This window comes from Monodelphis domestica, chromosome 1 (genome assembly GCF_027887165.1).
Source record: "Monodelphis domestica isolate mMonDom1 chromosome 1, mMonDom1.pri, whole genome shotgun sequence".
Lineage (NCBI taxonomy): Eukaryota > Metazoa > Chordata > Mammalia > Didelphimorphia > Didelphidae > Monodelphis > Monodelphis domestica.
Window position 1 is genome coordinate 312,052,465 of NC_077227.1, and position 13,788 is coordinate 312,066,252.

The 13,788-nt window shown below is 34.9% G+C and overlaps 1 protein-coding gene across 3 annotated transcripts in view; it reads right to left on the reverse strand.

Moving 5' to 3' along the window:
- Positions 1–1,745: 1,745 nt before the first annotated feature.
- The window catches only part of FNIP1 (folliculin interacting protein 1), a 136,999-nt gene continuing 124,956 nt past the window's right edge, over positions 1,746–13,788 (reverse strand). For all 3 annotated transcript variants that reach the window (XM_007473411.3, XM_007473410.3, XM_056811143.1), the window contains 5 exons: positions 10,471–11,878; positions 9,126–9,294; positions 6,563–6,760; positions 5,820–5,935; positions 1,746–4,523 (listed from right to left, as the gene is read on the reverse strand). In XM_007473411.3, the coding sequence (XP_007473473.1) occupies positions 4,445–4,523; positions 5,820–5,935; positions 6,563–6,760; positions 9,126–9,294; positions 10,471–11,878 (1,970 nt within the window). In that variant the 3' untranslated portion in view covers positions 1,746–4,444. The remainder of the gene's footprint in view (positions 4,524–5,819; positions 5,936–6,562; positions 6,761–9,125; positions 9,295–10,470; positions 11,879–13,788) is intronic.

The window sequence follows — 13,788 nt, forward strand, 5'->3', positions numbered from 1 at the left end:
ATCTAATGTGTTGCTTTTGATTTTTTCCATTTGTTGTTGCCACTGTCTATTGTTTTGCAGCACTTCACATCAGTTAATTACTGTCTTTGTTTAGAGATGGCCTCAAAGATTCTTTCTAGCTCTATTTCTATAATTATTTGAACACTCTATTAGCCATTTTTTTGTTCTATTCTTTTTCTCAGTAACAAAATCTTCCATTCCTTACTCCCATCACTGTGCACTTATTCTGTATTTACTTATATGTGAACATGTGTGCTTATTGTGGAATGTGAGCTCTTTTGAGGTCAGGAATTATCTCACTTTTGTTTGTGGCTTTTGCATCTCAAGAGCCTAGTGACCACAGAATATGCTTGATAAATGCCTATTTGAGGAAAGTATGGAAAATTCCTGTCATTTCTATTCCAGCTACAAGTTCCTCCATTTTTCTGAGCATCAAGTTGAGAATGACTTGTTGTTCTCTTGTTATTTCTGCCAGCTTTTGAAGGGTAAGAGTATCATGAAGGAAAGCCAAAAAATGAATCATTTACTTTGGTTTGCCAGAGTTCTAGATGATGCCCCAACAACTGACATTCAATCAATACTGTATCATATCTCTGGGCCAGGCTTATGATCTCAAATTCCTTTTTTAAATTTTTTCCTTTAGTCCAGGTGATCTGCAGAGTATTACCAAATAATTTATTTTTTCTCTATTGACTTCCTGCCCAAGCTTTACACTGCTGCCTACGAAAATGCCTCATTAAAAAAACAAAACAAAAACCTGACCTTGATCTGATCATCCTCTTTAGTTACATTAGATTTTGACTTCATCTTACTTGCTAGTGGTGCTTGGTGAATTTTTATGTAGACATTTGAGGCTATAACTTTTATTGCTGGCTTTTTTCCTTGAAAAATTTCTTGTGAATTGCTGAATACCTGTACATTTCTCCTTTCTCTAGTTGTATAAAGTACTAATGTATTTTGTTTGCCATGTATAAGTAGACAGATTTTTATCTCCTTTCCCTTCTTTTAATTTTAAAACCCCTTTGACTTGAGCTGTACTTAGCACTAGGTCCCTGGCTAAGTGCCTATAATTAGTATATTTTATTTTATTCTTTTTTTAAACCCTTACCGGAATTCCATCTTGGAATCAATACTGGGTATTGATTCCAAGGCAGAAGAGTGGTAAAGGCTAGGTAAGGGCTAGTGACAGACCTGAAATCAGGGATTTCTTTAATTCAAGGTTTCCCAAACTATGTTCCTGGTGATGAATTCCTTGAAAAAAAAATGCCAAAACTACCAATATTTTCCTTTCTAAAATGTTAGCCAGGAAATTATGTCAGTATTAAAAATACTTACGAAATGTGATTTTTTAAAAGGAAAATACTTTTCTCCGTAATTCCCCCATTAGCCTAGAACTTTTGTCCTTTAGTGCAGAACTAATAGCTATTGTATATGTAAAAGTCAATGAAGTATCTGTGACCTTTATATCCCATCAATTTACACTTGATGAATCCATGAAATGGGCAGATATCCATAGGTCTTGAAGTTCCATGAATACTGAAGTATGGCTAGAAGAGATGTTTTCTTTGTTATCATGACTTTCATTAAAAGGTTATGTTTCATTTGAAGATTTGGCTTTGAAAGTTAGCCTAGGAAATGTCCTTTCTAAATAAGAGCAAAATAGTACAGAAAACACCGAGAGAAAGTAAGATTTTAAAACCATTGTATGTCACCTCATAGAATATACAAGAAAGAATATCAGTCAATGAATTGATGTGTATTTATTGCACAAATTTCCCCTAAAATTGGGAATGGTTATTATAATACAAGTGCAACAGTTGAGAAATATATACAAAACAAGAAACAACCAGTATGTACATTTGACCCAGTATTTTACACAAACCACCATCTAAATAATTTAGATAAAGCAGAAATTGTCATAAAACACTTACTGGAACAGAAAAGTCTGCAATGTGTAAAATCTGGGTTCAATTCATTTTTTTTTTTGTTTGTGTTGAGCATCCCAGTGTTTGTTGATTGGAACAAAAGTAAATCTGTTTGAGTACATGTTTAGTGCACTTAACATTTTCATTCTTAAAATTAAGACATTTTCATAAGGAGGAGAATATTTAAAATCAAAAGATTAATTTATATACAAAAAAGAAGAAATTTAAGTCAATAATACTATATGTTAAAGACCCCTTTTTCATTTGTTGTTACAACAAACAGGTTTCTCTATGTACCGTGTTTCATATGTATCATAAAATTTCTGACAGTTTAAAAATCTTTCCCAAAGTCACCAAAATGGTCATGCTGTAAGCAGAAAGGGAAGCATCTGATACCCTCCAATTAGTAGAAAGCTTTGCTCTTCAGATTTCCACAAGGAAAGAGGAATTAGGACTAAGCAACCAAAATTTTGGAAGGTTCAGTTACTATATTTATATATCTTAAGGGATCAAGAAATTCTTTGAAGGCTTGGAAGCCTTTTTCTCTAACAAAACTTTTTCAAGGGAAGCAGGAAGAACACGGGCCATCCCTTTCTTATTCCCATCATATTTCCCAGGCACTCAAATTCCTGAAGTTCAATGTATATATAGATTGATTCATTTTTGTTAAGAATTCAGAAACAAAACACCATCTATCTGGTGAGTCCTTTAGTGCCACTGTCAACAAAAGGGGAAAAAAACTGTACAAAGTCCACAATTGCACTTCTTTTCCATACTCTGAATTCCAGCAAAACAATTCAAGGCCAGTCAAAGTTTTCCAAGCCACAGCTGAAAACAGAATTCACTTAACAGATGGAAAAAGAAAAAGGAGCCCAAAGGAAAAAAAAATCTTTGATTCAATGCCATTTTAGCAACTATAACATCCAAGGATTCTCAAGTTGCTGAACAGTTTCCAGTCACACTAGCTGGATAAGCACTTAGCCCAGCAACCAATGCCATTAAAACAGATTTTTTTCTTAGTTTGACTGAATATCTCTATCATACATAAAAGACTCAAGGCAAAATGTGCTGAGTAAACTCAAGATAGAAGCACTTTGCCAATCACAATACCACATTTTGCAAATTAGGGAGCAAGATGGATATGAAGAGCATGAATGGACTGATTACTTAGAAATACCGTGAGAGCTGGGATGGCTCAAGATTCTTTAGATAAGCAGTTAACTATAGTGAATATTGTAGAGAAAACCAGAAACCAATCTCATTCACAACTTTGACAATGCTTAGGTTAGACAAGCAAAGAAGAGACTACGATGTAGTATTCAATTAAACTGAGGTAGTAGAGCATGTTGGAAATTTTATCCACTCACCTACTCTATTTACAATACATACAAGAGTTTGGTTCCATATTAGTTATTTTTATACTTAACACATCTACAGTATATACAGAGACATGACAGGTGAATAATTGAAATTTTGGGAAACCCAGAGAGACTTTAAGAGCTGTGGTTGAGTACTATTGTAGTACAACAGAAATTAAAGTATTTGTAGGGTTGCTAACTAAAAGAGAAAAATCTTTTGTACCTGAGCATTTTAAAAAGATGACAGCTTTACTTTTCCCAATGTTTTGGTTCATTTGATCTCTTTTCCTACCATTTTCTTACTAGCTGTGGATACAGGGAAGCAGAAAGAGCCTATACTTACCAACAAAACAAAAAGGTATCAAGTTATATGCTCTTGCTATTTTGTGAACTCACACCCTTCAGTCTTAAAGAGAAATGCTGGCATTGTCCCCCCCTTTTTAGTGTGAAACAAAAGTATCACTGTAAAGCAATTTGTCAACTTTGCAAACAATATTAATTTTTTAAAAATCCACAAGAAATAAAGGTCACATTTACTAATCTCACCTGTCTTCCTTCCCCAGCCCTTTTAGGAAATCAAGAGATATTTATATGTACACTTATGTATATAATATACATACTCATGTTTTTCTGAGATTTATGTCATAAACAAGTATTCTGAGGAATAGTCCAAAGTTTGCTATTCTCTTAAAGAAAATTTACAAGATGCTTTAAACTGATGTACCATAAGAGTTTAGATTAAAAAAAAAAAGAAATCTGACACCTGTGCCACTGAATAATCACAATGACTCAAAAGGCAGCCGCTTCAACCTCATATTTGAACATGGTTAAATTGTAGCCACATTGCAGTGATAATCTGAATATCTATACACTGTGATCACCTTTATAGAAAACTCCATTAGCTTGTTCAAGACTCTTTCCCCACTATTAGTAATTCTGTTTCACATTCAATATTTTAAAACAAATAACTATGTAAAAAAAGTAATAGTATGTTTGTAGAATGTGTAATCCAGAAGTCCCAGTCAGCTTCCCCAGTCCATCAGTCAATTCAGATACCTCTGGAGCAGCACAAATATATATATATATATATATATCTTTTGTGCCTGCTTCCTTTGCTTCTGCTCAATTTTACACAAGTTAATGTCTTAGCTTGCAGGCATTTCAAAGGAGTATCTGTGCAACATATGGAGAGTGAGTGCTTGCTACAGCTGCTAGAAGAGGGAGGTCACTGGATTCAATCCTAAAATTAAAAAAAAGATATTATAATTTCCCTATAAAACCAAAAGCAACACACTATTACTGTATATTATCTGTATGATATCCATTGTATAAAGGTGATTTTTGCTCATAGTGAAACAATTATAATCAATATATACTGAGCCAGATATTATCTGTAGACTCAATACTTTTGAACTGAGGCCTGATGCATTAGGACATTGCAAGGGCTATCAAAATCTTAGAATATGAAAGTATGTCAACACTGAAGGAAATGAGATCAGAGAAAGACCATGGAATTAGAAAGACAAAACAATTTGTTGTAAAATTGCCTGATTTCTAGTTTATTCATTTTCTGTTTGAGTTTGGTAAGTGAGAATTTTTTAGAAACCTTCCCATTACCCAACACATGCACTTTAGCACACTTCAGGTAAAGATTGGACACAAGTATGTTTGTGGCAAGGAGTGGACTTTTGTAAGATCTTGGAAAGTAATTGTCATTTTTGAAGTTAAGATTTTAATGAATAACTCATTATTCTCTCAACATGTTTTTAACCTGGAATGAAGACATCTAACAGCTTTCTGGCTAAGGCCACTGGGGATATGATTTTACACTGCAAGCAGTAAGCTTTATTTATAACAAAACAATCTAAAAGTATAGTGAAAGCCAACTCCACAGAAAAGAGAGACCAGAAGAGGCCTGAGCAATAAGGTGTGGGAAGAATGATTAATCAAACAAAGATGCAGCTCAATTCAACTATATATTGAACTGAACACCTGGAGAGGCAGCCTAGCAGTGTAGATGGAGAGCTGGTCTTGGCACCAACAAAGATTCATGTCCTACCTCTGACAACCTAATGGCTATTTGATGTTAGTCAAGTTACTCCAGCTCTCAGTGCTCTCTAGGAAACTCTCTAAGAGCACACATTACATGTGAGTGCTGATCAGCACAGAGGGTAGGGGTTTCCTGATCTGGGAGTTCCCCATATCAATAAATGCACAGGCCTAGTTCCTATTCCTATTTCTATCACTCTCTAAGTACTTTTCTTGAAAGGCAGTATGGCAGAGTGCAGGGAGAGCAAGTTTCAGAGTCAAGCAAACCAGTACAAGTGTGGCCTCTGTCACACACTGAGTAACGACAACTCATTTGACCATTCAATGCCTCCACTGACTCTTTAAGATTACAATTTTGCAGTGCAATTTCAAATTGGTGATGGCAAAGAGACTGTCCTCCTTTGCTCCCCCCTTCCCCCATTAAAGTGCTCATCTCACTCCAAAGGAAGGACAGGAAGCAGTAAAGACAGAAGACTTGTGAACATACCCTAGCACCAGGCCCAGCTCTTTGACATGGACTCGCATCTGTCCTTTCAGATACTCAGAGAGCATTTTGCTTTTGAAGTAGAGCTCCTGCAGCCGATCTTCCAGGTGCATGACACACTATGGCCAAAGAGAAAGAATAGAGAGAGTATAAAAAAAGTTTCCAAACTCTTATTCTTATCTCTGCCAAGCTCAAAAATGCCATGCTTTTCAATGGCCTGTTTTATTAAATTCTATCAAAATAAGCTAATTAGTGGTGATAAATTAGGGTGACTGTATCAGTTTAAGCATCTGTCCAAATTTTCATTCTGAATACGAACATCTGTAAAACTTCCAGTTCTATTTTTTTGTAATCTATCTGATAGAGAATAAAATTTACTTGTAATTTTAAATGGCAACCACTATAACATGTTGCCAGGATTTGGAAGATGCAGTTCACAGTTATAACGAAGTTTTACACATCCATATTATAGTTCACACTTAAAATGTGTGAATGAGACTTTTAAGATGCTCTGAATTTTGAATAATATTTTTAGATTTCCATAATATACTCTCTGGAGATATACAATATCATCTAAACTACCACTGTACAAGGTTAATAGTTATACATCAATCAAGAGTAAAAAGACTGATAGTGACAACATTTAAACCATGCAGAAAACATATATACATTTTTATTGATAGAGTTGAATTAAATAGCTCTTAATTTACTTTCAATTACTATCTTAAGAAAAATTTTATACTCACAAAGTTTGGAGATAAATTATGCTTGTAAAGCTGTAGAGTGGAATGAAGCAAGTTGGAAACAAGACTGGAAACTAAAACTTCCTTTCCCATCTTATTATCTGTTATTCGTCTTTGACTACTGGCCACTTGTACAGTCCACTTATCCATGTCTGCAATAATACAAACAGCTTCTGCTATGGGTTCATCCAACACTGGATGCTAGAAACAAACAAAAATTCATAAATGATAAGACACCCCATGGACAAATTATAGTAAAATGAGTGGAAATCAAAGTCCAAAGAAAAAGAAATCATCTGTATTTATTCTGCTACTAAAGAATCTTAACACAAAGAAAGTTTTGGAACTAACTAAAAAGGCCAAATTTTCTTAAAAGTTTACCTTAAGTCTTAACAGGATCCTTCAATAATTCTATCCTTTGATCAAAGGTATACAGTATATTTGACAAATTTAACTCTCACTATTAATAAAGAATAAAAATGAAAAGTATATTTGACTTGAAAAAACCACAAAATGAAAGCTGACTAACAAAGGCAATCAAAATACTTTGGCTTGAATGCTCTGAACTAACTATTCTGATGGGAGGTTACTGTACTGAAGACTAAGAGGAAGTGCATCTTCCCATCACCTCTAGAGTTCTCTTCGGGAGGTCTGCTGATAGCAGGTTCTGGCACATTTTCAATGTCAGTACCCTTTTGAGACAAAGCTATTTTCCATGAGTTAACATGTTACATTCTAACACCACTCAGAACAACTTTTAAAAACTGAGTTTTAATGTACTACATTTTTATTTGACAAAAATTATTTATAAGATAAATTTACTTCAATTTGATAGGAGGCAAAATACCCCTGGTAGTGAAAAGCCATGACTTAAATAAAATAAATTTTGGTACAAACTTCTCTGGGATTAAGCCAGAATTACTGCATTATTAATAGAAACTGAAGGATAAATATTACAAAAATATAAACAGACAGAAGAACACTTCCAGGAGAAAGCCAGTAACTCTGATAAATTTAATTTATCTAACCTCCTAGGAACTGACAACATAAAACAAACAATATCAATATTAGTTATGTGTGGGCTCTTTTTATGAAATACTGGTTTGTTTCAATGGTCATTAACTGTTTTGGGAATGATTCTCAAAGCTTAATATTCAGAAGGTATGTGAAAAATCTTGGAAGTCAAATTCCATAAAAGGCATTTCTGGCAAAGAGAAATAAAATGATTCTGAATTAATAGTGACTTAGACCAAGAAAGGGAATTAATTTTAAAAGACAAATTTATACTGAAAGTTTAAATTATAAAGTTTAAATTCAAAATTTTGAGCCATGTAGGAATCCCAAAATGTGGTGAAAATTTGGACAAAACTAAAAGGACAACAGACAATTTATTTCCTTATCCTTTATATTGCCCCCAATCTCTTTCAAAATACTTCCTGGTAACTTTTGAATATCCTCTAACCACATGACTATATTTAGCCAAATAAAAATGGGTCTGATTAATCTACTGAATGTCAATTAACAGTGATGGCTGTACTGCTCTGAAAATAGTACCTGAATGTTAAATTTATTGAGGAATTAGGAGAGGGAACATCCTATCAAACTTATGTTCACTTTCATTGCTGCCAAAAGAAAAGTGCTAAAGGCTAATAATACCCTATAATTTATTGAGCATTTGAGCCCCACTGAAGTTAAAGTTATTCTGATGGGATGTGCAAAACTTATAGTGTATAAGTGGAAAAGGATTTAGCTTCTAATGTAAGTGGGAAATGTTTACCAGAATAAACAAAAATACAGTACAGTAATTTGGATTGTATGGTAAGGATAATTCTAAGTCAATATGTACCCATAGGGATCTCTTTCTATTTGAGTTCAACATCATTGGACTTAAGAACAGCACTTTATTCCAAAGTGGCTAGCCACTTCCTTGTTAATTAAAATAACTTAAATATTTGGTTGATATGATTAATTAAATTACTTCTAGGATTAAAATGGCATTAAAATTTAATCATGATGGTATATGCTTATGTAATTTTAGTTTTTACAAAAGATAGTATTGTGCATTGTAAAAAACTCTCGACTTAGAGACAAAAGAATTGGGCTTTTGTCTTGTTTTAGACACATAAGAGCTGTTTGATCATGAGTAAGTCGACTATTCAATAGTAAGAAGCCTCAATTTCCTTATTTACAAATAGCTATTACTTGGACTCCTTTTCTCATTGTTGATCTGAAGAAAACACCAGAGAAATCTTTCTTTAAAATACAGTAGAAAACTGTATGAATAAATCATCCCTTTTATTTTGTTACCAAAGGTCTAGTTTTTTGGTGGGTAACTGGCAAAACCTAGTCCATTCATCCTCATTCTCTCATTAACATTGCCGGCCTTCTCCACTCAAATTTTACTGCAGGACTAAAAGCAAGTTCATAGTTGCAAGTATTCTATAAAATTTATATTCTATAAAGAGGACCTAAATGAGACCTTTCACATAATTTTTGCTTCTGTTTGATAATGAAACTGCAGACTAACTTTTGTATTTATATTCATATTTTGAGTATAATAAATTACCTGTACAGCATGGGACAAGTCTGACATTAAACACTGCCGAAGTTTCTCATCATTTCCTATTCCTTGTAAAACAAAATCAGGTACATAAGATGAACAGTAGCCACCTAGCAAGGACCTTCCAAAATTGGCAATGCTGGGCTTGACAGAGCTCACTTCAATTAGTTTTGACCTGAAATAAAGGTTCAAAAACAGGCATGTCTAACGAGGAACATTACACATTTTTCCAAATAAATAAAAACTCAATTTTTATTAGTCCTTATTTTCTAACACCATCATTTCCCATTATACATGTTCAGTCATTAAAGCAAAATAACCACCATTTTAAATATAGTTTATGAGCCCACTATAGGCATAAGGGAGAAGAATCCAGATTGCTTTACTATATAATTGGTAAACATTAGTATGAGCTTCTATGAATATAATCAGCAGCTTACATATATATATATATATACATATATATATATATATATAGCACTTTTAACATCTACAAAATGTTTTACATATTCATTATCCCATTTGGTCTTCCAACAACTACTGTACAAAAGTTAATATATCCTTTTGTTGTAGCTGAGAGACTTGAAGAAGTCACAAGGATAATAAAAGGCAGAGCCAAGATTCAAACCAGGTCTTCTGTCCCAAAATTGGGTGCTCTTTCCAGTTGTCACATATTTCTAACATGCTCAATTGAATGTAGTGTCAGGAATCAAGAATGCAGTATCAGGAAGCTAAAAATTCAGAATCTAACAGCTGCTTGGTCCTCTTCTCAAAATTTATTTCCCTCCTGTCTCCAACTTGAAGCAGCATTTTTAGCTTCTGGCCTTAGTCACGCCTGTTTTTAGTCATGAGCCAACAGTCTGCTTCCTGGCAGGCTGAGCAGCAGAAGGAAAAGCCAGAAGACCTGAATTTAAGTTCTGGCTCTGTCACTTCAGCCTCTGTGAATGGGGCCTAAATGTACCCCAACTTACCTAGATGACAAGATTACTGGGAGAAAAGTGCTTTGCAAACTGTAAAAGCACTATAAAAATGTTAACGTTATCACCTATTTTGTCCTCTAGTCATATTCTTGTTCTACTTAGTGATTCTTACCCCATAACATCAGCATGTGTGTAAATCCTACAGCTCCGGTACAATGCCATTCCCTTATTCTGCCACCTCCAGAAAGCTTTTTTTAAGGGGACAAAAGGGTCAAGTTTTAAGAGCTGCTTTTTATAAGTGACTACATAACACCTGCAGGAATGTGCCCTGGATATTAATCACTCCATAAGTAACCTGCAGCAACAAACCTTTAGGTGACAACCTCATTCTTTCCAAGAAATGGTTTTGGCATTACAAGTTCCTCACTTACCCTGGAAAAGGTATTTCATCCTCTTCTGCCCAGTCTTCTCGGTCTCCTCCAAAATAGTTATTGCTCTGTCTAGTCATATCATGACCAGCATCTTCGCTTTCACTGTCACCAAGAGCACTATCTGAACTTTCATTTCTTGGAATGTCCCATTCAGTTCCTACAGCAATTTTTCTCTCCACGTTCTCTTTGTCCCCATGGGGGACATGAACAGACTTCGTATCTCTTTGGTCTTGCTTTGGAAAGCAGGTTTTACATGAATCTTGGTGCACAGATTCCACAAATGTACAAAATTCACTGGGTGGTTGTTTGTTATTCTTGGTACATAGTTTTTTAGAAAAATCTAACATATTGCTCTGGTGTTCTAAAATGTGTGTGCTTGTTTTAACTGGAACGTCATCAATAGTCCTGGTTTCAATTGAGTCATCATTAAAATATTCATCAAATAAACTCATGTTCTCCAGATTTGAATGATTCCAATTTGGAGGTGCACTGGCAACTCTAGGAAATAATACTTCATGCACTCCATGATCTCTGATTTGGTCCTCAACCACAAGCTTAGATTCATGATGCTCAGTAATAGTCATTCTTCTCTCCTTTGTTGGTTTCATGTGATGCCTTATGATTTGATCCACAACGGCCTGACTTCTGATTTCTGTGTCTGAATCAGGTGACATGGAATCCCCAATAAGGAACGTGACCTTTGTCTGTGAAGCATCACAAGAAAATGTGGTAGATATGAGCTTATCTGGTGGTTTCTTTTCCACAGCTATGCTTGTTGATCTCATCCCTTTCCCCGAGTCCAGGGATTCTGCACTTCTCCAGGTTTCTATTGCTGGCTCCAGTCCTGAGTCTGCCAACACACATTTGTCTGCTGGAGCAGATCCTGTGCAAACTACAGTCTCTAACTTGGTGTCAAGGCAAGTTCTCAATTTATCTCTGCACTGTTTAATGTCAACAGCATTTTCTTGGCAACCAGAAGGAGAAATTATCCTGCACTCATCTGAAGAAGTTTCCAGCAGCTGCTGAGAAGTGTCTTGAACATCTTTCTCTTGTGAAACACTCTCTACATTTTGTACAAGTGGGCATTTGCAATATTTACAGTCACAATGAGGAGCCCCTGTTTCTTCTGAATCTCTAAAGAGCAAACTGCTTTTGTTCCTGTGCATTGTGATAAGCACATATTCAGATTCCTCCACTTCCCCTTTTTCTAAAGTTGTGGTAATAATCGTCCCTGGCATGACTATGGCTTCATCTTCTCCATTCTCTAGGAGATGGGTCTCTTGAAGTTCAGAACATCTTATGAAATAGGTAAGAAAATAAAGCAGCCTCTGGACCATGTCTTGTCTTTTGCCAACCACTACCGTCCTTGCTAACCTTACTGGAGAGCCAATTGCTCCATATAAGTCTCCTGCAATGGAACAATCAGTTAATAAATATTCTTCTACTGTAACAATAACTATGTCCTATAACAGTTTCAGGATTGAGTTAACCAATTTAGTTTCCTTAGTTACCAATTTTATGGTAGTTAAGTCAAACCTTTGACTTGACCATTTACTAGAGGCTTTTCAAAATGGCAAATGAGTGGTTCTCTATGGAAGCATATGGGTGTAAGCCAACAAATTTAGGAAAATGGTCTTAATTCTGTGGAAAAGACCCAGGGTGATAATACCTTGGCTACTTAGTTGCTCCAATTTGGATGTGGCAAAAAAGTGTAAGAATGAAGCTATTTCTCTTTATCTAGTTGGCCTCCAAATCTGCAGAGATTCTATCTCTAATTTTCATCTTTTTCCTGAACCGATGTCTTGATACAAAGCTACTGGCCCTTACTTTCTCTCTCAGGTTATTTTCTCCTAGGATCATAGAGCTCTTACCTAGCTCCTCATGCTTGCCTGTAAAGATAGGTAAGGTAAAGATAGGAGGATAAACTAATTAAAGAGGTAGAAATGAAAGAAGGCATCTGACTTCAGGTAGTATTATACCACCAAAGTAAAAACAGTGCCCATAGGCCTCTTGACTAGCTTTCCACAATTGTGTTGCATAGATATCATAGATCATAATCATGGAAAATACATATCAAGTCATAAAGATACAATAAGGATGTTGACTACAACAAAACCATGGATTTAATTCTGACATATAGGGATTCTGTAAGTTGAGAAACTATATATTTATAGAACATTATAAAGAAACATGTTTGAAAAGGAAAAGAATCCTTATTGGGACATAATTAAATATACTGGAGGATGGTTTGATTAGGATTCTTGCTAATCTTTTGTAGTTTTTAGTTAGTCATTTTCCATTGTGGTTATTCATCTACTACATATTTTAATGTACACGATTACTTTGCCAAAATAATGAACACAATTACCTTTTTATTTCATTATTGATTTTTTGGGGGTTTAAAATCAAGGCAGATAAACACAAATGATAAAAAATTGTAAGATGCCTTGCACTGTATTTACTAGACAGAGCTTTCTGAAGAAGCTTTCACTAGAGGACCAAGATTCCTTCTAGGCTATACCACCCACTGATCATAGCTGCAATTATCACTAAATGCTTTACCTTCTCCCCTCTCCATTCTTACCCTTTTGTGTGGCTAGTCTAGCCAGCTAAGGGTTTTAAGTGAGTTACCAAGTGGACAAGGAACCAAACTGAGGTTAGTTCTAAATAATGTTTTTAATTTATTAAAATTAATTAAGTTTAATTCTAAATGATGTTTTCTTATCACAAACAAGCATGCTAACAAAGGTCTAAAGGTGGTTAATTTAAAATGCTATGTTGAACAGAACACACACATGCACACACTCCTATATACATATAGGTAAATAAACACACACACAGATATATATATATCAGCTAAACAGATCTCTCTATGTGAAATGCCTACTATGAGAGAGGCACTGCAGGGAGATACAAATGATAATAATCAAAGGAACCAAGTATATACTGGGTCAGTAGTAGCAGGGAACTTAAAGTTTCCTCTTTTAAGTGAGACAGATCAAGAGAGGTAGAAAAGAGAAGAGAAAGATGCAGACTTTTGTTTGGATTTTACCAACTCAGAAATCCCTACCTTAGGACCTCATCTCTTTCCTAGGCTATAGTCCCTTGTTTTCAATTGCACACAGACAACTCTACTTGGATTCCACTGGTTTCTCCTACTGACATCATTATTTGTATTGATAATACTATCAAGCTCCCAACCTATTGGATCTAAAACTTAGAAGTTATCTTTAACTCTTTCTCACTACAAATCACTTTCCATGTCTGTGATTGTTTCTATACTATCCCTTTCTTTGATCTCTGTCCTCTTCATTCACA